The sequence below is a fragment of the Macaca fascicularis genome, chromosome 16, assembly GCF_037993035.2.
Source record: "Macaca fascicularis isolate 582-1 chromosome 16, T2T-MFA8v1.1".
NCBI classification, from domain to species: domain Eukaryota; kingdom Metazoa; phylum Chordata; class Mammalia; order Primates; family Cercopithecidae; genus Macaca; species Macaca fascicularis.
Genome location: NC_088390.1, coordinates 61,417,580 through 61,440,997, shown reverse-complemented (window position 1 = coordinate 61,440,997; position 23,418 = coordinate 61,417,580). Strand labels below are relative to the sequence as shown.

General features: G+C 57.6%; 1 protein-coding gene across 7 annotated transcripts in view; it reads right to left on the bottom strand.

The window, feature by feature from the left end:
- The window catches only part of RARA (retinoic acid receptor alpha), a 48,979-nt gene that overhangs the window by 4,703 nt on the left and 20,858 nt on the right, over positions 1 to 23,418 (bottom strand). For 3 of the 7 annotated variants that reach the window (XM_005584091.4, XM_005584092.4, XM_065531537.1), the window contains exons 2-6: positions 22,164 to 22,703; positions 4,984 to 5,132; positions 3,531 to 3,672; positions 892 to 1,052; positions 435 to 611 (exon numbers count right to left, since the gene is read on the bottom strand). In XM_005584091.4, coding sequence (XP_005584148.1) covers positions 435 to 611; positions 892 to 1,052; positions 3,531 to 3,672; positions 4,984 to 5,132; positions 22,164 to 22,341 — 807 coding nt within the window. In that variant the 5' untranslated portion in view covers positions 22,342 to 22,703. Of the gene's footprint in view, positions 1 to 434; positions 612 to 891; positions 1,053 to 3,530; positions 3,673 to 4,983; positions 5,133 to 5,238; positions 5,358 to 6,167; positions 11,126 to 22,163; positions 22,704 to 22,949; positions 22,999 to 23,418 lie in introns of those variants that run through there. The other 4 variants (XM_065531536.1, XM_074019559.1, XM_074019558.1 and 1 more) reach the window with 4 other exon arrangements.

The window sequence follows — 23,418 nt, the reverse complement described above, 5'->3', positions numbered from 1 at the left end:
GAATCTTTCTAATTTTTTGCAGAAACAAGGTCTCACTATGTTGCCCAGGGTGGTCTTGAACTTCCAGCCTCAAGCGATCCTCCTGCCTCACTTGGTCTCCCAAAGTGCTGGGATTACAGGTATGAGCCACTGCGCCTGGCTCCTAGGTGAATCTTTATTGCTGGCTAACTGGATGGATGGATAGATGGATGGATGGATGGATATGTGTGTGGGTGAACAGGTGAGCTCCTGCACATCTGGCTGCTAGGTGGCTGAGTGGACGGGGAGATGAGTGGACAGGTGGACACATGGGGAGAGGAATGGCTGACATTTGGACAGTGGGCATTTGGACAGGTTGACTGCAGACACACATGTAGGATGGTGGCTGTCTGGCTGGAAGGCCATCTACCCAGGACACAGGGGCAGTGCCTGGGGGACAGAGTGCAGACCCTCACCAGGATGTCCAGGCAGGCAGCCTTGAGGAGGGTGATCTGGTCGGCGATGGTGAGGGTGGTGAAGCCGGGCAGCTGCTTGGCGAACTCCACAGTCTTAATGATGCACTTGGTGGAGAGTTCACTGAACTTGTCCCAGAGGTCAATGTCCAGAGAGACACGTTGTTCTGAGCTGTTGTTCTGGGGGAGGAGGGAGAGTGAGGGCCTTCTTCTGTATGGCACCCCTTCTCGGCCTGGCTCCAGCCCCCACAGGCCTGCCCTCTACCTAGCCTTCACTTCCTGGGAGCTCCTTAGGAAGAGGCAGCAGCGGGAGGGAGAAGAGAGGGAAAGGGAAGGACGAAGAGATCCAGCCAGGGGGGAGGAGGAAATGCCTGGCACAAGAAGGGGTGTCTGAGAGGGGCCCGTCCTGGCCCTGCGGCCCAGGGCACATCCCTCCCTGCAGGCCAGGGGAAAGCCATACCGTAGTGTATTTGCCCAGCTGGCAGAGGGCAGGGAAGGTTTCCTGGTGCGCTTTGCGCACCTTCTCAATGAGCTCCCCCACCTCCGGCGTCAGCGTGTAGCTCTCGGAGCACTCAGGCTTGGGCACCTCCTTCTTCTTCTTGTTTCGGTCATTTCTCACAGCTGTGGAGGGCAGAGGGGGTTAGAGGGCAGCTGCAGGCTGCTTAGGGCCTCGTCCACCCCCAGCCTGACAGAGAGCCGCCAGCTGCTGAGGAGGTCACCCCGGCTTGTAAGCACACGCACACAGCACGCATTCACAGGCAGGCAAGGCATCGCCACGCACTCCAGCCCTCCATGCCCACCCAACCCACACAGCAAGTTCGGCCCCAGAAGCCCTATGAGCACAGCTGTGGCCCTGCACACACACCCCCGCAGCCAGGCGAGTGCTGTCCCCCACGCGTCTACTCCAGCTCACACTCCAGGCGCCGGTGTCTCCCTCCTCGGTGCTCTGCCTCCTCTTTCCCCAGGAAGGTCCTTCTCCCACCTCCACTCACCCAGCCCTCCCAGCTGCAGTCTCCCTGGGGGTCCCTTGGGACTGGCTCTGAGCAGCTCCTGGGGCAAGTGGGGAGTAGGGCTCCCCAGCCTGAGAGTGGGGGGCCCGGCAGGAAGAATCTCTTGGCCCATTAGTTGGGGAGCTGACAAATCACCAGGGGCGCTGAGCCGCACACACCACTCGGCTTTAAAGAAGCGATGGGGTCGTTACCAGCCGATTATCCCAGACACACAATCACTCACAGGGCTGGTGGTGGTGGCTGCTGACGCGGGAGGAAGGGAGGGTGGGGGAGGGGCTCAGGGAGGGGGTAGCGAGGAGGGGGTAGCTGGCATAATTTGGAGATCACTCATGTCGATTCTGCAAATTCAATAAAGTGCAGGGGAGAGAAGGGAGAGGGAGAGGGAGAGTGGGGGGATAATTTGGGAAGAGAAAATTGCAGCTGTGACAAGACGTTTATCATTCGGAAGCTTTAATTCTATTGAAATGGCAGCTGCTCAGCTCCGGGGCACAGAGCAGCCGGGAGAGGGGGAGTTGGCGGTGGGAGGGAGAAGGGGAGTTGGTGGGAGGGAGACGGGGTCCCCACCCTGGTCCTTCTGCCATGAAAAGAGCAGAAGGTGGCACAAACAGAGCGAAGAGGAGGTGACAGCCCTTAAGCGAAGGGTTCCAGGCTTGTGGGTCTCGAGTTGTCACCCACTCTTGCAGCAGGACCCATCACTTCCTGGGCTCAGGACAAGGCACCCCCAGCCTCCTGTGGCAGGACACTCCAGTCCCCTCCTTTCCTGTCCGGGGCTCTTCGTCCAACAGTCAGAACCATCTCACCCGTGCCCCCTCCCCACTACCCTCCCCACAAAGGGCTGGGGGTCCTGCAGCCCCCTCCCCCATCCCATCCCCCAAGGCTCAGGCTCCATGGCAACGGCCACGCAGACAAGGAGGCGTCTGTCAGCGTCATTTATCTCTGACATCATCAATCACCGGTCACCAGGGCAACACCCATGATTCAACACAAGAGGGTCTCCCTGTCCAGCCTTTCCTTCCCTCCCTCCATCAGGCCTCAGCTGAGCCCAAAGTGGAAACCCCGTTTCCTCTGGGATCTGAGAAGTCCCAATTCTTTCTTCCAACTCTGGATCCCAGGCTTAACTAGACAATGGCTTCTGGATCCTTGTGCCAGCCCCTCCACCCCCCCGTACACACATAAGTCCAGCCAAGCACCCCTCAGAATTCAAGCCCCTCCCCTAAGACTCACAATCAGAAGGGACTAACTATGCCTCTGAGCCCCACCCCAAAGCCAAGCAAGGCCTGGAAGAAAGCCATCCTGGAGCAAACACACATGCACACATGCGCAAAAGCACACACAGCCAGACGCGCAGAAACAGGAACAGTTACACACACACGGTCCTGGAGCACAGACCTGCCCATGCACACACAGCCAGACGCGCAGAAACAGGAACGGTTACACACACACGGTCCTGGAGCACAGACCTGCCCATGCACACACAGCCAGACGTGCAGAAACAGGAACGGTTACACACACACGGTCCTGGAGCACAGACCTGCCCATGCACACACAGCCAGACGCGCAGAAACAGGAACGGTTACACACACACGGTCCTGGAGCACAGACCTGCCCATGCACACACAGCCAGACGCGCAGAAACAGGAACAGTTACACACACACGGTCCTGGAGCACAGACCTGCCCATGCACACACAGCCAGACGTGCAGAAACAGGAACGGTTACACACACACGGTCCTGGAGCACAGACCTGCCCATGCACACACAGCCAGACGCGCAGAAACAGGAACGGTTACACACACACGGTCCTGGAGCACAGACCTGCCCATGCACACACAGCCAGACGCGCAGAAACAGGAACGGTTACACACACACGGTCCTGGAGCACAGACCTGCCCATGCACACACAGCCAGCCAGACTCGCAAACAGGTCCTTGCGGCTACACACAAACCATCCTCAACCGTGAGCCCGCACACCACGGCATGCGTGTTCATGCATGTGCACACACATCCACAGAGCCCTGCTCCCTTGGTCTTTAGGAGCACCTGAGGCCCCAGCTCAGGCGGGACTCGGCTCTTGCCCCATGGCACTCACACTCCTTGGACATGCCCACTTCGAAGCACTTCTGCAGTCGGCAGTACTGGCAGCGGTTCCGGGTCACCTTGTTGATGATGCAGTTCTTGTCCCGGTGACACGTGTACACCATGTTCTTCTGGATGCTGCGGCGGAAGAAGCCCTGGGTATGGAGGGGAGGGAGTCAGGTTGTCCACACCCACAGTGGCAGCAGTGCCTGGCTATAGTCTCAGTCTAGGGGAGGAGGGCCAGGCCAGCTGCTACCCCCAAGCCTTTGCCCATCGCCTACCTGAGCAGGCCAGAAAAGCTGGGGAGAATGATTCACCTAAAAGGATCCTCCTCAGGAGAATCCCAGTACCCGCCTCAACGCCGCAGGATGGGCAGGAGTCTTCCCCCAACCCACAGCACACATCTGACTCCTCCCTTCCAGGGAAAGGACCTCAGGGCTGCTGGTGAGTCAGAAAGAGGAAGACATGGGGCTAACTGGGAAACAGCCAGGAATCTGGAACCCACAGCCCTGAACTCAGAACACAGGAAGAGAAGACAAGCCCGAAGAGGCCAGGAGTCAGATACACGGGCTGGCCAGAGAAATGGAGGCGAACACACACATGCACTCAGGAGCAAGGCAGAAAGATGCGAGTTCACCGAGACAGGCGTGCGCCGGCCCATCACAGACAAACCCAGGCTGGCCAGGGGCTCCACATACAGGGTGACCAGAGAGACAGGCGGACAGATGAAGAAGAGACCAGGAACAACCAGACAGGACAGGCAGACACACAGCCTGAGGCCTTGCGCTTTGCCCTTGACCTCTGTCCCACACCTGGGGATAGCTACTCCAGGCTGAAGAGCAGCCCAGAGCTGCAAGGCCCAAACCTGTGCAGATTCTGAGCCCCAATATCTGGAGGAAGAAATGCACACAGAGGCTCAGGCCCCGGGGAAAGGAGGAGAAGCTGGGCACAGGGCTGCTAAGGACCGGGTACACCTGCACCCTGGCACCTAACGTGAGGGTGGGGAAATTCAGCCAGACACCGGGGAGCCCACAGCCCGGGCACCTGAAGGGGAAGCCAAGGCACGGTGCCTGCTCCTAACTGCCTCCTGCCAGGCTGCCATGGTGAGGTTCAGGCAGGGCCGCCGAGGGAGGCCTCCTGGGTCCCCAGCCAAGAGCCAGTCGGCAGCCAGCTCACCATGGCAACCTGGGCAGCGGTGGCAGAGCAGGCATACGCCCTGCCAGCTGGAGGATGGAGAAAGGGAAAGGAGCTGAGGCAGGAGGGGACCTCTGGTTTGAGGGAGCCCTGCACATTTATGGGGCAGGACCTATGGTAGGTGTCCCTGCTTATTGCCAACTTCCACAGAAAAACAACAGCAGCAACTTCAGGGACACCCCCCACCCCAACTGCACACTCCCAGGACACGGAAGTGGGGATATCCCACTGACCTCATCAAGCTGTCCTTCCCAATGACCCCTTCAACTCACCTTGCAGCCCTCACAGGCGCTGACCCCATAGTGGTAGCCTGAGGACTTGTCCTGACAGACAAAGCAAGGCTTGTAGATGCGGGGTAGAGGGGGCGGCGAGGGAGGGCTGGGCACTATCTCTTCAGAACTGCTGCTCTGGGTCTCAATGGCTAGAGAGAGAAGAGGGGAGGGGCAGTTAGAGACCTAGGCCGCCATCCTTAGTACCAAGCTCCACCCTGCCTCACAGTCCCTCCTAAGAGCCTCTCCCAGCCTCACCACTGCTGGCAGGATTCAAGTCTTAAGAAAACTGGGACTCCCCAGCCAGACTCAGGGAAGGAGGCTGCCAATGAAGCCTCCAGCGCCCCATCACTCCTCCGGATTCCTAGGACCCACACCTTCAAAACCACAAAGAGACAATGATAAACCATCAGATTTGTATGTGTGCCGTGACTGTGCTTGGGGAGTAGGGGTGGGGGTCACCCTGATTCTAAAGCTCTTGCCCCTGGGCGGCCTGGCCCCGTTCTCCCCCGAGTTAGGAAGGAGTTAAGGCTTGAAGAGGAGGGAGGGAAGAGGACACAAGCCGGGGGCAGAGGAAACTGGGGTCAACAGGATATTCAAAGCTGGCCACTCCCCCGCCCCCTCTGCTTCCGCTCCCCCCTCCACCCCATTCTGCCAGCAGCCACAGCCCCTCCTCCACCCAAACAATCCCAGGGCCAGGGACCCAAGGCAGGGGGTGCAAACAAGAGTCACAAATGCTGGGCAGAGCAGGAGGTGTCTCCCTGAGATAGGCAGGGAGACACCCTGAATACAGGGAGAAGAGTCCCCAGGGCCCCAGAATCCCATCATTCTGGGTACCCCCCATCTGGGGAGAGACGGCATGACAAAGGGGGTCTGTTCCCATCAATGCTCTGTCTGTCTGGCCTCAATACCATGTCCGGGTTAGTACCCCTCCCCTTCTGTTATTCAGCTCCAAGAGGGCAGCCAGGAGGGGTGACCCAGACAGCAGGGGCAGCCCTCACTGGCCAAATCCTCCCCAGTGCCTGGCTCCATGCCACCCATCACTGTAGGCAGAACAGGGCTGGGTTGGGCAGGGGCTATCTGTGTCCAAAGCCTGGGCAGCTAAGGGTGTTGGGTGCAAGATAAGAACTATGACTGAGGCAATCCCAGATTCCCAAGGGGCCACCCAGCATCGTCCTGAGGCCTACCACGTTCAAGTCCACTTGTCCAGGGCCAAGGATGGATGAGGATGCCTCGCCAAGTAGACAGATCCCTGCCTCCTCCCATATTCCACAGTCCTACTGAGCCCTACCCCAAACTCCAGCACATGAAACTGGCTGGCATTTAAAGGTGCCCACAGCGCCTGGCCCAGGTACCTTACAGACATGAGTCACATGGCCCCAAATCACATGGCCCTAAAGTTGGGGCACAGGGGAAGGAAGCATGGGAACACCAGGGGCTGACTCTGTGCTACCACCCTCTGCCCTTACCTGCAGACACAGGGGGAGCTACTAGGCGGCTGATGACAGGGAACTAGGCCAACAACCTCGGCAGGGCTTTCCTGGCTCTTAGTAGTACCTGGGCACCACTTCCTGGCCAGCCTGGCTGACCAGCACTGCTATGGCCCCTCATCCCCTTCCCTGCCCCAGACCAGCCTGCGGCAATGGGACAGTTGATGACCACACTGCCCCCAGCCCAGTAGATTCTCTCCTGACCTCCCCCGTCTCCCCCTGCCCACCCCCCACCCCCGTCTGCTCCTCACCCCAACACCAACTGCCCTGGCCTGGTTTTCTCCCACCTCATTCTCCCCAGGCCAGACAAGCAAATCAGACAGGCTGAGAGGCCTGAGAACAGCTGCTGGGGGGAGGTGGGGTTGGGGGGCCTGGGTGAGGCCAGGAGGCAGAAGGGGTGAGCCACAAAGGAGCCCTTTGTTGTGCTAACTTTTTCCAAGACGTAAAAGCAGTAACAATAGACAATCCAGACTGGCGGGGGGAGGGGGATCAAGGGCAAGGGGGTATGTGGAGGGCTGGGGGGACCATGGTCTAGAATCTCGCTGAGCACTCCGACCAGCAGAGGAAGAAGGCACCGACCTCCCCACCCCTCCTAATCCACCGTTCGCCCTGGGCCCCGCCTCTCCCAAGGCCCCACTTCTAAAATGAAACAGACTGGAAAGGGAGAAAGGACTGAGGGAGGTTTGGGGCACAGAGTGGGGTGTCAGGAGGGGAGCTAGGGTATGGGGAGTCATGGGGGATACCAGAAGGAGGGGTAAACAGCTCCAAGGCCTGGGACAGACCAGAGGGTAAAGACCCATAAAAACGTGGAGCTAAAGCAAAGTCCAACAGAGGGTGTTTACAGAACTGAAAGAATGTGCTTTTTAAAATCATTTTTTGGCAGAATGGGAGAGATGACCAGAGGCGAGGACTACAGTTTAGGCTAGGCAAGGCCTCCTTTTAGCCTACCCAATGGCAGCTTGGCTGCCTTGGAGGCTGTAACAAGCCTGCCCCCTACCCTCCAGCACATCCCCACCTGTCACCCAGGTAACCCAGCTCTGAGGTTTCCCTGCTCTGCCCTTTGAGCCCAGAGCTCGAGGCCCCACCTCCCCAGGCCTCCAGCCAGCAACCCAAGGAGGTGAGGTACAAGGATCAAGGCGGAGGTGTGGGGGACTCCGGAATCCTCACAACCTCTGCAAGAGGTAGGACACAGCCATAACTCCCTGCACACACAGGTGGGGCCGGGAGGGACACCAACGTGGGAGGGATTGCCCGGGCCTGGCCCCTCCCTGCTGACCTCCCTCCCCAGAGGCCCAGCCCACCAATCTCTCCTCTTCCTGCAGAAGGACTCAGGCTAGAGAACCACACCTTCTCAGCTCAAAGTTCCAGCGCCCCACAGAGGACTGGAACTGACCCAGGAAGCCAGGCGTCCCCTCCCGCCGACGCTGCCAGGGTGCCCCTCCCTCGCTCCCCATTCTGGTAGGGCGGGCGGCGCAGAGCGCTCCACTCCGGATTCCCCACGCCCCCGAGCCGTTCGCAGGCCCGCACAAGGGGCCGGTTTCCTGGAGGAGATCAGCAGGAAATCAGCCGGGCCCCCGGCCAGCGGCTCCCCTCCCAATCCAGCTGGCGCCCGCTCCTCCGCAGCTCCACTCGCAGCCCCTGGGGACGGTTGGGGAGGGGGCGTAGGGCCCTCTGTACCGCCCTTCCTCCTCCCGGGGAGAGGCGGGGGTAGCTCTGGTTGTACCGCAGCAGCGGAAGAAGGCCCCTAGCCCAGCGGCCGCCTGATAAGCATCTCCCCCTCCCCCAACTACGGGCATCCACGTGCTTCACATTCTTGGACGTCTGGGAGCGGGCGGAGGTGTGAGTGGCGGAGATTGGTGGGAGACAGATGGGGAGCCACATCCTGTACACCCCCCTTGTCCTCTAATGCACCGAAATGGGGGCTCTGGGGAGGGAGGCAAGGTCCCTAGGGCCCTGCAGAACCCAGGAGGCCACCTCCTCCCACAGCCAACCTGCTCTTCCCACCTTCAGTGGCAGTGAAGGGGGAGTGGAGCATTCCCCAAGAGGGGGCTGGAGGCGGCTCCAGTCACCAGAGGGCTTCCACACACCCAAGGGGTCCCTTCCAAGGTGGGGGCGTTGGCCCCACATATTCTAGATGGAGTCTAGTTGCCACCCTCAGACTCCAGGTCCTTCCTGTGCTTCAAGGCAAGCCCCCAGACCCCCATCACTGCCAGCCCCACAGCCTCAGGACCCGAGTCCACTGAGACCTCACTGACTTACATGCACACCCACGCTCAGACTATGGGAACTGGGAGCCCAGGTCTCTAGGTCTACTACCCCACCCCAGCACGGGTGTGGGGACAGGACTCCACTTCCCCATGTCCAGTGGTTTAGGGGAAGCAAGGCTCACCAGTACACTGCCTGTCCTACTCTCTGTGATCCTCCTCCCCCTCCAGTTCTGGGCCAGGAAGAGCTGAGCTGTTCCCATGGGCTATGAAAAGACAAGGGCTGGAGCCCAAGGTCTCAGATCCCAGCTTCTCTCCAGCCCTCTGGAGAAGGTGGCCAAGGCAGTGGAAGGGGTGACTCTGGCAGCCCTGCCCCAACTATCCCCCTAGGCGAGGGGGGTCTTGCTCCAGCACTGGGAGAATGAGAAAAAGGGTCCTAGAGTCATCCTCTCACTCTCTCTTCCTCCAAAGTCAACGGTCGGTCGATACCCTCCCTCCTGTGTCTACAGCCACACAGCAGATTCAGCCCTGGAGGCAAAGGTCGGGGGCAGGACAATAGGAAAAGCTGGGACAGAGGTGGCTCTGGGAGGGCAGAGGTGGGCTGTCTGTCCATCTCAGGTCTCTCTTCTCCCAGCAAGAGGGGCTTCAGATGGGGTAAGTCCTTTGCCCTTCAACCTTCTCCAATCTGCCAGGCCCCCTCGAGACCCACTCCAGCCCTCGTCCCTGGCAGGCAGGAGGGAGGCAGCAGGTCTGGGAAGGTGGGAGATCCTCCAGGGAAGAGCTTCCCCTCCAGTGAAGAGCCCAAAGCCCAGTAGGGGAAGAAACCTGAGCCATCTAACAATAACCCACCTTGCGCCTGCTCCCGCCCACCCAGTGTACACTGCCTCACAGCTGTGCAGGAAAATGCCCAGGTGTACACCCTGGTGCGCCGAGCTCCTGCGTGTGCACAGAGCCCTTCCTCCCAGAGGAGCTTGCACCCAGGCAGGGGGCAACAAGAAGAGCAGGTGACCAGGCTGCCAGGATGCTAGGATTCTCATCAGTGCCCCTCTTAGGAAGGGACAGCCCAGGACCTGGCCCTATCCCCAAGTGAAGTCAGGGTAACAAAAGGACTTGGTGGCAGAGCTGGGAAGGGATGCAGTCCTCATTTCCAGAGCAGCCCCAGACCCACAAAAACAAACTCATCCCCCAGAGAACAAACCGGATTAGGATTAGGGGGAGAAGGATTCTTCTCACCAGAGCAGCTTCTCCCCTCCACTCCTGGGGATGAAAGCCTCAAAGATGACAGCCAAGTGTCTGGGGCCAGGACAACACTCCCACAAGGACCCAGTGCCCCTTGCCAAGATGGAAGGTTTGGGTGGCAGACGGGTGCCTGATGAAGTTGCCCCTTTCTGCCACACCCTACTGTCAATACCAAAGATATCGAGGGCTCCCCTGACACCCACTTTAATGACGCAAGAGCAAGGGCTGGGGGCAGCAGCTGTCGCTCAGGAAGGGGCTCTCCCTCGGGCTTTGGCAAGTGTGGGATCTGGGGAGGCGGCCCCTCCCCCGGGAGCAGACAAACCCACACAGACAGGACCTTTACCCCACCCTCCAGCCTGCTGTGAAGCTACTGGATTCCAGGCAAGAAGATATAAACTGCGGGCAAGGGGCTTGGGCTTCATTTCTCCCGGAAGAAGTGAAACAAGAGATGAAGGAATGTTTCTTGAAAGAAGGAACCCTCAAAGTTTCTCAGCCCTAATCTAACAGAAATTGCACTCAGGGTTACTGGGGAGGGGAGTGCTGGGGGCAGGGTTCAGTTGTCCAGCAAGGGCAACATGGATTAAGTGAAAGGTAGAGACAAGACCTCCACTGCACCCCGGGACTCTCACGCCCGAGTAGTAGTGGAAGCCCTACCGCCCACTCCCACCCCCTACAACAGCAGAGGGAGAGGCCGGTACGTACAGTGGTTTGAGCCATTCCAAAGCGGAGTCCGGAGCGGGGTGGAGTACGGACCCGGGGCGGGGAGCCCCTTCTCTGGGAGCAAACAGGCCCGGTTCTGATTATAAAAATCCACCACTAGGAAGGGGTTAGGGGTGGGACCCCCCACTTCTACACTCTCGTACATCTTCCCCCTCGAAGGCAAGAGGTCCGAGCTGGGAAGTCCTGTGCGCCGACCCCGTCACTCAGCCGGCGGCGCCATCCGAGCAGAGCAGCTGGGGGCGAGGAGACGTCCCCTCGCCCCGAATGGTGACCCAGGCAGGGGGGCGCCCCCTGCCCTTAAGTCCCCGCGTCTAAGTCCGCCGGCCGCTCCGCCAGTCCCGGTGAAAAGCTGGGAAGTTGTGTGTGCTGGGAGCGGGGGTCCCTCGGCTCTCCCAGAGAAGCCTGGCGGGGCCCGGGAACTTAGCGGCTTCACCTCGAGGGGACTCCCGTCTAGAGTCTCGTGGCGTCCGAGGCAGAGTACCGCGGCTCCCCAAGTCCGCAGGCCGGGGGCGGGATCAGCGCGGGGCGGGGGTCAACGAGCACTTCCTCCTCCCCGCCGGGGATCCGGGGCTTCTCCAGGGATTCTCCGTGGCGAGGATTCCGGGTGGGGGTGGGGATCCCGCGCGGTTCCACCTCTTCCAGGCCAGGGGCAGCCGGCGGCTCGCTCGGTCTCCGGTGGTGCGCGCCACAGCCCCCCCACCCTAGCTCTACGCGCCCCCTCCCCTCCGGGTACCACCCCCTTGCCTCCGCCCCGCCCCGTCCAGGCACCGCCCCTGGCTTAACCCATTCCCAGCGGGTCCGGCTGCAGTGGGAGAAACGCAGGGAACCTAGAGGGAGAGGCGGCATGTGGACGGGCGAGTAGGGGCAGCCTGGGAAGGGGGAGGAGAGGAGAGGAGAAGGAGGAAAGGTACCAGAGGAGGAGTACACAGAGTACAGAGGGAGGCCGAGTACAGGGAGAGGAGGGGGCTGCGGGGGGGACAAGGACGGAAGAGAGACGGGCGTCTTCCCTTGTCCCAGTTCCGGCTCCCAGGCTCCCCCAAGGTTTGGTCAGTCCCTGGCCGAGCGATGCCGTGGTGGAGGAGGTGGTGGGGCGGGGAAGAGGGGGGTGGTCCCGGTGTCCTCCCCTTAACACACACCCCCACCCAAGCCGGGCCTCATTTGCCTAATGCAATGCGGCTGAACTCTCGCTGAACTCGCCTGGCGGCGCCTCACCTCCGAGTGACCCACCCACCGCTGCCCGTGACATCACCCGCTCGCCAGCCCCCTGCCCGGCCGGACCGGGCCACCTCCCCCGGAGACGTGGAGAGCGGCGGCGGGAGGCGTAGGGCCGGGGCGCGCGGGGCCAAGTGTTTGGCACCCGGGTGTGACATTGTGCAGCTCAGACGCTGTGTCGGAATGAGACACCGGCTTGTGTCATTGTCTGTGACATCATGTGTGACTACGGCCGCCGGAACCCGACGCGGCAGCGCGGGTGCTGTTGGCACAAACACAAGCCGAGAGGGCTGTCCTCCCCACGCTCTGCGTGCTTCCGGCGAGCAAAGCCCCGCCCAGGGTGTCTCCCAGCTGGGGAACCAGTATCGGCCCCTGGTGCACTGTCCAGCTCTGGAGAGAGAAAAGGAGGAGCTGTCGCCTTCCAGTTGACTGCTTCATCCTGGAAACCCTCGGGATGCACGTTCCACTGGAAGAAAGACCTAGCTTGGGCAGGTCCCTAGAAAGAGGGGATACCCCTGGAGGAGCGGGTATCCTATTACCCCCACTCTCTAAAAGGAAGCGTGGAAATGTACATGCTACCCAAGGATATTCTTCTAGAAGAAGCCTGGCTCTTTATATATGTTGTCATTTTATCCTCACAGCAACTCCAAGAGATAAGTTTTACAAATAAAACAGGTCTTAGCAAGGCTATGTGGGTTGTCCAAGATCACATTACTAATAATAAAGAGTAGAGCAGGTATTTGAACTTCCTGCTGCCAAAGCCCATGTTCTTACCAAGCTAGGCTGATTCAAGGTATTTTTCTGAGCACTTTCCATGTGGACACCCTGGGGAACGTGCCCTTGTAGACCTTAGGGAGCAACAGCCATTAGGCAAATAATCACTATATACACACACAATTGCAAACTGAGATAAATGGTATTATGCTCTGGAGAATTAACATAGGTACCTAATTTAGGTTGAACTAAATTAGGGAAGAACTCAAATAAAACAGACCTACCGTAAGAGAAAGTTTATAAGTTAATCGGGCAAAGAATAGAAAGGAGTGTAGTTCCAGTTAAAGGGTGAGTCTGTGCAAAGGCCTTGGGGTTACAGAAGCTGGTGCGTTCACGAAAGAACTGGCAGAAGGCTAGGATGATGGAGCATAAAATTCAAAAGGAAAAGGTGCATAAGATCAGGCTGCAGAGGTGGGCTCAGGCCAGACCAGGGGGGCTTATAGGCCTCAATAAGGCTTTTGGATTTTATCCTAAATGCAAGGAAAAGCCATAGAAAGGTTCCAAGCAAAGGAAAGGTAAGATCAGATTTACAGTGTGAAAAGATCTTTCCAGCAGTTGTGTGAAGAATGGATTATAGGAGGGCAAGAGAGACCAGGTAAAAGCTACTGCAGAAGTCCAGGCAGCAGACAAGGGCGACTTGGCCTAGGAAACTAGAAGTGCTGATGGACAGAGGAAGGTGGATTCAATAGATATTTTAAAGGTGGTATAATCAACATGCGGGAGTGGGGTAGGGGGGTATGGGAAAAGAGGTAGCAAAGAGACTTTGTGTGGCTTATGCATCAATGAAGTTCCTGAGACTGCAAAGCAGAGAAGTCCACTGGGCTACTGGACAGGTGGGTGTGGGGCCCTGAAGTGCAGTCAGGGCTGCAGATGGAACGCTGGGATCTGGGGGCAGGTATGCAAATCTTGACAGTGGATGAGACTAATGGGGAAGAGGACGGAGTGCTTCTATGCCCTCGGGATCTTTCAAATGATGGAGCAAGGCCCTGTGCTCACAGCTGCAAGGTGCTAAGGGACTTAAGACTCTGTCCCTGCCATCAAAGACCTTGTGGTCAGGAAAAGATGTCCTAAATGGTTACAGCTCATGGCAGGAACGGGAGAAGCAACTTCATGGTAGAGAGATGAGTGTTGTTAAAAAATAAATAAGGACGCAGAAGCATTCTAAGTAGGGAGGCAGAGTGTGGCAAGGAAGGGGGAACATCTGTGAAGATTTCTGGGAAGAGGCGGTATTCAAGATGTTCCTTGAAGGATAGATAGGATTTCCGGAGCTGGAGAGAAGTTAGGGCAAGAGGCCCGTTCTGGGCAACAGCAAGGTCATGGGGCAGGTCAGAGCAGAACACGGTGTCCTGGGGCAGTGGGAGAAGTGGGAAACAAAGAAGGCTCTGGCCCGCAGCTGGGGTTGGGGGCCTCCAGTGGCAGCTGTCTGCAGGCCTGGGGCCCCATCCTGCTCAGCCTTATCCCTCCCTCAGCTCCTTCTCAGGGCTTTGCATTTAGTAAGCCCTCAGCAGGTGTGGGCTGAACTGGCCCCCACTTGTGCCAGGCAGGGCCCCCTCCTTTCCCCAACCCCATCTGGAGGGGACAACAAACAGGAAATCATGAGGCCCAGTGCCAGGTGGACACTGGGTCCCAGTACAGAGTGGTGTCATCCCGCAAGACAGTGCCCAGCTCTACCCTGCCCCTCACTATCACAGCCTTGCTGGGTATGTGAAACTCACCAAGGGCCTCAGCAGGAAGCGGGCAACCATGGCCTCACAGCAACTCGCCCAGCCAGGGAGAGATTAGAAGTTTTGCTTTTTTTTTTTAATTTTTATTTATTTATTTGAGACAGAGTCTCATTCTGTCACCCAGGCTAGAGTGCAGTGGTGTGATCTCGGCCCACTGCAACCTCCATCTCCCGGATTCAAGCAATTCTCATGCCTCAGCCTCCCAAGTAGCTGGGATTACAGGTGCACACCAGCATGCCCAGCTAATTTTTGTATATTCTGTAGAGATGGGGTTTTGCTGTTGCCCAAGGGTGGTCTCGAACTCCTATGCTCAAGCAATCCTCCCACCTTTGCTTCCTAAAATGCTGGGATTACAGGTGTGAGCCACTGTGTCCAGCCAGAAGTTGCTTTAAGGAGGAGGAAACATTTGGAGAGAGCTTGGGTGACCTGCCCAAGGCCACACAGGAAGAACTGTGCTTTAAGACTCCTGCCCATGGAGGGCCCTTGGTCTGTATGCTGGTTGAGGTTTCCAGCAACCCAGAAGTCAAAATGGGGAGGGGGGCACCTCTATTTCTGACAGCCAAAGGTTGAGTGGCCTCCAATCTACCCTGGGAGGCCCAATCCTTGGCTGTGCCCCAACTCCACAGAGGAGGAGGAGGAAGAAGGCACTGCCCCAAAATGACTTAGAGATGGGAACCACTTCCTCTTCCCACAGACACTACTCCCTCAAAGGGCAGTCGGGCCTGCACTGGTACAGCCCCACAGGCGACACATCCCTTGGCATGGGGTAGACACAATACCTCGGCCCTGACCCACCTAAAAGGAAGATGGGCTTCCTTCCCTGAGTCCCCTCCCCCTGTCCATGCTGGGATCTTGTCCAGAGGGAATCTGTGCATTATCCTTGCTGGGAGATAAAAGGTGAGGGACCCCATTTTCATTAAAAACTCCATGTCATGGTCTTTTGGCTGACTCTACATTTCAGACTCCAAAAAAGGCATTGCTAGGCAGCACTCCCTCTGCCTGGGCTGTCCCTCCGCCTGGGCTGTCCCTCCTATTGTCCAGGGAAAGAGTGGGAAGCTGGGAAGATGCACAGACTGCAACAGGGAGGAAGTGGCAGAGCATAGGAAGAAGGGAAGGACACAACCTCCTCCTTTCTGGGCTCACCCAGACCCTCGGGCGTTCTCCAGTCTCTAGGCATATGAAGCAAATATGCAGCCACCCTCTCAGGGCTCCCATCCTCAGCTCCTCTGTTGATGGCTTGCAACTTCTTTGCTTCCATCCACAAATTGAAACAAATTAAGAATAAGAACTGTGGCTTTTACACTTTGTTCCTTCAGTGTCTGTCTGGAGATGGGGGGGAGGGTGCCCGCTGAGTTCTGCAAACTCTCGTGGGCTACAGCGGGCAGATTTGGGGGTGGGGATGGTGTGAACAGATTGTATCCACAGCTTCCAGGACAGGACCGAGATCTGGCCCAGGCCCCTTATCTTTCTTTCTCTCCAACCCTCAGGATCCAAAACAGAGAGGAGGGGGTATGGCTTGTGCCTTCCTACGCCCCCTACCGGGGAAAGGTAGGTTCTAAGGCAGAGAAAGGGCCTCCGCAGTGGGGAAGGGGCTTTCAGTCAGCACTAAACCCCACCCCCCACACTTCCCATACCCAAGAGTGTGCCCCACAATCCCCTCTCAAAGCCGCCTATCTGGATGGTGGAAAACAGCCCGGCTTTACAATCCTACAGTCATGATTCTGCAGTACTTTAACCTCCCCCAGCACTGTGTCCTCTGTGTAAGTGGGGATAATGTCCCTCTTCCAGGATTGCAGGGATTAAAATTTGTAAAACACAGACAAAGCCTCTGACACACAGTAGGTGCTCTATAGATGTTAACATCCCATTCTCTCCAGCTCCCACCTACAAAGGGCCTGGTGCCTGCTGGGTGCAGTGGCTGACACCTGTAATCCCAGCACTTTGGGAGGCCAAGGAGGGCGGATCACAAGGTCAAGAGATCAAGACCGTCCTGGCCAACCAACATGGTGAAACTCCGTCTCTACTAAAAATACAAAAATTAGCTGGGTGTGGTGGTGTGTGCCTGTAATCCCAGCTACTTGGGAGGCTGAGGCAGGAGAATCGCTTGAACCCAGAAGGCGGAGGTTGCAGTGAGCCAAGATCGCGCCACTGCACTCCAGCCCGGGTGACAGAGTGAGACTCCATCTCAAAAACAAAACAAAACAACAACAACAACAAGCCAGGTGCAGTGGCTCACGCCTGTAATCCCAGCACTTTGGGAGGCCGAGGCGGGCGGATCGCAAGGTCAGGAGATCGAGACCATCCTGGCTAACATGGTGAAACCTCATCTCTACTAAAAATACAAAAAAATAGCCGGGCATGGTGGCAGGCTCCTGTAGTCCCAGCTACTCGGGAGGCTGAGGCAGGAGAATGGCTTGAACCCGGGAGGTGGAGCTTGCAGTAAGCCAAGATCACACCACTGCACTCCAGCCTGGGCAACAGAGCGAGACTCCGTCACAAAAAAAAAAAAAAAAAAAATTAAAGAAACAACAATAGGCTGGGCGCGGTGGCTTACGCCTGTAATCTCAGCACTTTGGGAGGCCGAGGCAGGCGAATCACCTGAGGTCAGGAGTTCAAGACCAGCCTCAACATAGAGAAACCCCATCTCTACTAAAAATACAAAAATTAGCCGGGTGTGGTGGTGCATGCCTGTAATCCCAGCTACTCAGGAGACCGAGGCAAGAGAATCACTTCAACCTGGGAGGCGGAGGTTTCAGTGAGCTGAGAGATTGCGCCACTGTACTCCAGCCTGGGTGACAGAGCAGGACTCTGTCTCAAAACAAACAAACAAACAAACAAAAAAAAGAAACATGCTCAGAGAGGTTATCAGCAAGTCATAAGTGACACAAATGTCCAAGTTGTTGTTTTTGAGACAGGGTCTTGCTCTGTCACCCAACAAGCTGGAGTGTAGTGGCGTGATCACAGCTTACTGAAGCCTCAACCTCTCAGGCTCACGTGATCCTCCCACCTCAGCCTCCCGAGTAGCTGAGACTACAGGCGCACTACCACACCTAGCTAATTTCTTCTCTTTGGTAGAGGCAGGGTCTCACTATGTTGCCCAGGCTGGTCTCAAACTCCTGGGCTCAAGGCCCTACCTCGGCCTCCAAAAGTGCTGGGATTTCAGGCATGCGCCACTTCACGCAGCCAGTGTCTAAGTTTTATTTTACTATCTTTTTTTTCGGCGACAGAGTCTCATTCTATCCCCTAGGCTCCTCCGCCTCCTGAGTTCAAGCGATTTTCTTGCCTCAGACTCCCAAGTAGCTGGGATTACAGACACATGCCACCTCGCCCAGCTAATTTTTGCATTTTTAGTAGAGATGGGGTTTCACCATGTTGGCCAGGCTGGTCTCAAACTCCTGACCTCAGGTCATCTGCCCGCCTTGGCCTCCCAAAGTGCTGGGATTACAGGCATGAGCCACCGCGCCCAGCCCAGTGTCCAAGTTTTAAACGCAGCACTAAATGCCTTCTCCACAGCCCCCAGTCAGACCCCTTTGCCCATGGAATTCCCAGAGTGAACAAAAAAGGCAGATCAGTTCTCCCTTCCAAACCAGAAGAAAGGTAAGAACCCAAACCAAAGACCACTACTCTTTAAACACTCTATGCCCTAAGTCACACCCCCTCCCAGCCCCAACACACAGACAAGCTGACTCTCCCTCCTCAGCTCTGGATTTAATTCCCCCAAAACACACTCAGCTCTCTAACCGTCTCACCCGATACACACAAGTCATTAATCCCCTTCCCAACACACGCCCAACCGTGACCCCACCCCCAAAACACACATAGCCCTGACCCGTAGTGCACACAGAATCTCAAACCTCCACAGTAAACACTAGTCTTCAGAGACCAAGCCCCAGGCGCCGGTTTAGGGGGTGGGGAGAATCGCTGGACCATCTCTAGGGCTCCCACCCTGGCTGTAGCATGACAAATGCCCTCCCCACAGTGACCTGGAAAGGATTTCTTTTGGTCCCATAGGCTACTAGGTCTCTAAAGGGCACACCCAGGCCACCTAATGTGCTGCCTCCTCCCCACCTGGGGAAAGGGATGAAGGGGAAAGAGAGACCCCACACCTTTGTTTGGTGGAGAATGGGAGGAGGAAGCCTCATCAGCAAGGATTCCTACCAAAAGGGTGTGAGCGGACCAGGCTGTACCACTGCTCCTGCAGGAATGGAGGACCCTGGATTGCCACCTCTCCTGCAAACTGCCTCACCCTCAGCACCAGCCCTAAGGCCAGGCGAGCAGGAAAGGCTAAACTGCCTCCATCTCTGAGGCCAGGCATGTGATACTTTTATCTGCCATGCTTTTCTACCCAAAGCTCAGAAGCTCTGTCCACCAGGCAGCCCCGGCTCTGCAGGAGGGAGATACCAGGCTCCCTCAGACCCATGGCCACACCTTGTCCCAGAGATGAGGAAGGTCAGCGAGAAGCCCAGAAGCTAAGGGTCTGGGCAGGGAGAGAAGCTGTTGTTGTTTACCAGGGAGAGGGGAGGGGCAGGGAAACCAAAAGGCTCCCAGAGGGAGGGGGCAGGAAGGGGGCATTGCCTAACCTGGGTGGAGAAAGTCAAAGAAGGCTACACTTGCCCGAAATGTGGGCACCCCACCCACATTTGGGGAGAAGGTTACCAGGATGGGAAGCCTTCCCCACCCACCTCTGAGAAAGAGGAAGAGGCTTGCAACATTGAGGGGAGGGGAGGGCAAAGCATTTGCTCCCTCTGGCCAGGATGGGCAAGGATGGGGCCATGCCCCAGCCCCCACCTCCAACCCTCCAATGAGACCAGGCTCCAGATGGACAGAGTGTCTGGGAACTCTGTTGCCATCACCTGGGTTAGGACAAGTTGTTCACAGGCACCAGATCGCAGGTTCCCAACTCCTCCCCCTTCAAAAATCCTACCCTGAGCTGGATGCGGTGGTACATGCCCATATCTCCAGCACTTTGGGAGGCCAAGACAGGAGGACTGCTTCAGCTCAGGAGTTTGAGACCAGCCTGGGCAACATGGTGAGACCTTGTCTCTACGAAAAATCAAAAAATCAGTCTGGTGTCTGGTGTGGTGGCATGCACCTGTAGTCCCAGCTACTCAAGAGGCTGAGGCAGGAGGATGCCTTGAGCCCAAGAGTTCAAGCCTGCAGTGAGCTATGATCATGCCACTGCACTCCAGCCTGGGAGACAGAGTGAGACCCTATGATAAAAAAAAAAAAAAAAAAAAAAAAAGAAAGCAGGGCTAGGTGGTTCACGCCTGTAATCCCAACACTTTGGGAAGCTGAGGCAGGCAGATGACTTGAGGCCAGGAGTTCAAGACTGGCCTGGCCAACATGGCAAAACCCTATCTCTACTAAAAATACAAAAAAAAAAATTAGCTGGGTGTGGTGACATGCACCTGTAATCACAGCTACTTGGGACGCTGAGGCACGAGAATCGCTGGGAGGCGGAGATTGCATTAAGCCAAGATGGTGCCACTGCACTCCAGCCTGGGCGACAGAGCAAGAATTCATCTTAAAAAAATTAAAATGGCCAGGCACGTTGGCTCATGCCTATAATCCCAGCACTTTGGGAGGCCGAGGCGTGCGGATCATGAGGCCAGGAGTTCAAGACCACCCTGACCAATATGGTGAAACCCCCATCTCTGCTAAAAATACCAAAAGTAGCCACGCATGATGGCGTATGCCTGGAGTCCCAGCTTCTCGGGAGGCTGAAGCGGGAGAGTGGCTTGATCCTAGAAGGCGGAAGTTGCAGAGAGCCAAGATCGCACCACTGCACTCCAGCCTCGGCGACAGAGCAAGACTCTGTCTCAAAAAAATAAATAAATAAATAAAAATAAAACCCTACCCTGTCAGGAAGCAGACACTCTTCTAGTTCCAGTGATCCAAGTCCAGAATATAAATCACAGTCCCTTTAAATGCAGTGAATAGTCTACAAAGATACAACGACACATTCCCCAGCAGCCCCAAAGCCCAGAGGCTGGCCTCTCCCCATCACTAACACAGACTACAGGACCAGACCAGAATCAGACTCCCCAGACTCCACCCATCCCATACTCCCATATGAGGTGCAAAGAAGAGACAGCAGAACCAGAAGACGAAGGTTTGATAAGGGGTGGCAGGAGAAACTGAGGCCGCACCTGTCTGCCCCCTGGCCCCAGGGCATAAGGGGTGGGGAACATAAAGAAGTACAGACATGGCCGGGCGCGGTGGCTCACGCCTGTAATCCCAGCACTTTGGGAGGCTGAGACGGGCGGATCACGAGGTCAGGAGATCGAGACCACCCTGGCTAACATGGTGAAACCCCGTCTCTACTAAAAATACAAAAATTAGCCGGTCACAGTGGCGGGCGCCTGTAGTCCCAGCTACATGGGAGGCTGAGGCAGGAGAATGGCATGAACCTGGGAGGCGGAGCTTGCAGTGAGTGGAGATCGCACCACTGCACTCCAGCCTGGGCGATAGAGCGAGCCTCCGTCTCAAAAAAAAAAAAAAACAAAAAAAAAAAAAAAAAAAGAAGTACAGACATAAAGTCCCTGCTCCTGGTGGCTGCTGGAGCCTGGGAGGGAGGGGGCCACAGCTAAGCCAGAGGAGGCGATCCAGGAAGCAGTGGTGGCAGTGGGCAGCCAGCCAGTGCGGGCAGTGAGGCGCCCAGCCAGGGCCTGCCCCAGGGACAAAGAGACTCCCTGGCTCCGGGGACAGAGTGCTGCCCCCACACTGAGAAGGGGGCACTGACCCAGCCCAGTCAGGCACATAGGGCAGTGGTGCCAGGCAGCTTGCCAGCAGCCATGAGAGGGGTGGTAGGTGCCCAGGGCAGGGTGTGCAGTCCCTGCTGGCCAGGAGAGGTGGGGACACATTTCCCAGGTCAGCAGCTGACCGGCCAGCCAGCCAGCAGCCCACGGCCCATTCTGCTGCTTCCACCCCCTCCCGTCCCAGGCCAGGCCCCAGCTCCCTCCTCCCCCCAGCCCTGGCCTGGCGCCCAGCTGGGCCCTGGGGGCCAGAGTTACTGTAAGCGGCCTGGCAGGCCCCAGCCCTGGACTCTGCCAGCTGGCCATAGCTGCCGCCACCTCCCACTACCTGGCTCGGCCAGCGGCGAAGGGTACTGAGACCCCTGCCCAGCTAACGAGTGACCCCCATGGCAGAGGGTGGAGGCAGAGAAAACACAGGCCCTGCCAAGACCATGCATGCGTCCGAGGCCAAAGTCCAGGCCAAGTGTCCCCTCCTGGGACACTCACCCTATCCACCCAGCTAGACTGCGGGCCCCTCCCTTTCATCCTCCCCACAAAGGGAAGCACATCCTAGCATGGCCGGGGGTGGAGCTGGCAGGGGGAGAGGTGGGGTTCCAGCCAGCCTTCCTCGGTCTGCTCCTTCAAGCCCGTTCCCTCAGAGGTACTGAGTGGGGGTGGGGCGTAGGTGGTGTGCCGCTCTCACTCTAGGTAGAGCTGCCATTTCCATCAAATGTCAAGAGGTTTGTTTACCCACCTCCAGCCTGTGTGTCCAGTCCTTGGAGCTATTTATAAGGCCCCAACAGCAGAGCACAGAAGAGGGGTGCGAGGGCCACTGCAGGCCAGAACAGCATGGTTTCATCTCCCCCTCTGCCACCCCCAACTTCAAACACAGCCACCATGATTGGCCTACAGGCCATAGGGCTTTCATTTTCAAGACCTCAAAGGATGGTCACCCCAACTGGAGAAGACCTTGCCGCTCACCGTGCCTTCAGCTCACGGCAGAACAGATGTGCCCAGAGCCCAAGCTCTGAGGCCTGCCGCCCTCCACAGTCCCCTCCCACCCCACCCCACAACACCCAGACTTACTGGCTGGGGATGGTGTGCTATATCCACTAACTGGAAGCTGGTGCTGGAGAGTGGTCAGAGCGCCTGGCGGAGAGAGTCCACCCAGCATAGGGGGGAAGAAGAAGGCGTAGGGAGGCACCGGGTACCCATTGAGGTGCCCGCCCCCAGGTGTCGGGCAGGAGCTGCTGTTGCTGGCCATGCCAACCGGCCACAGTCAGAAGGGAGGCAGACAGTCTGGCAGGGGTCTCTGGTGGGCTTCAGACCACCCCTCCTCGGGGCATGGGGCCTGGGCCCAGACGGGGTTTGGGTGGTCAGCCCACCCGCCCTGTCCTGGAGCTGCTGTCCAAAGAGGGCGGGCTAATCTCAGTCTCCTGGAGCCCCCACCCTAGCTGGGGGCCAGGTGGGTTGGGGGATGTCTCAAGAGCCGGTCCTTTGGTCAAGTAGTTCTGTGGGCTGGCACTTTTCCTGGGAAGGTCCAGAGCTGGCCTTCAGGGCACCAAAAAGGATGCCACTTCTAGATGGGCCCCAGCTAGGTGGCTGAGGGGGCCATGTCCTGTGATGCTGCAGAAAGAAGAAAGATAGGTGAGTGGGCACTGAAGAACAGGCACACGGGCATTCCCCGTGGAGCTCCCCAACCTGGGCTGCCGGAGATTTTCCCGTGGCACCCAGCTGAGCAGACAGCTGGCACCATGCCTGGCTGGCAGAGACGACCTGGAAGCAGGGCCCAGACACTGCTGGGGGTGGCAGGATAGCACAGCCAGGCTGGGGAGACAGGAACAGAGCCCAGAGCCTTGGAGGGCCTCTCACCCACAGTCCTGAGGGGAAAGGGTCCACAGTGCCACCTCAAGGGATCACTGCAGTAGAAGCGGGCAGCTGGCCCTCCTTCCCCTAGTGAGGGTTACCTGAGGTCAAGATGCAGAGAACGTGTGCTGGGGGGGTGGGGGAAGAAGGAGGGGGAGGAAAAGCCGCTTCCCTAAAGCACTGGCACTTCTCAGAAAAATGACTCCTAAGCCAGGGGGCCCCTCTTACACCACTTCCCCCCCTAGATCCAAGCCCCAGCACCCCAGACGGGTTTGTCCCACAGGCCCTGGGAGGAGGCCCATTTACATACATACTACTAGGAAAATGGGAATTGAGGACTCCTAGGTATCACCTCCAGCACTTAACAGCATGGATGGCCCAGGGGTAGGCAATGTGTAGGAGGGCAAGGACTGCCCAGGAAGCCTCCTACCCCCAGGCAATGAAGCAGAGATTGATCTCAGGGTTCACCCACATA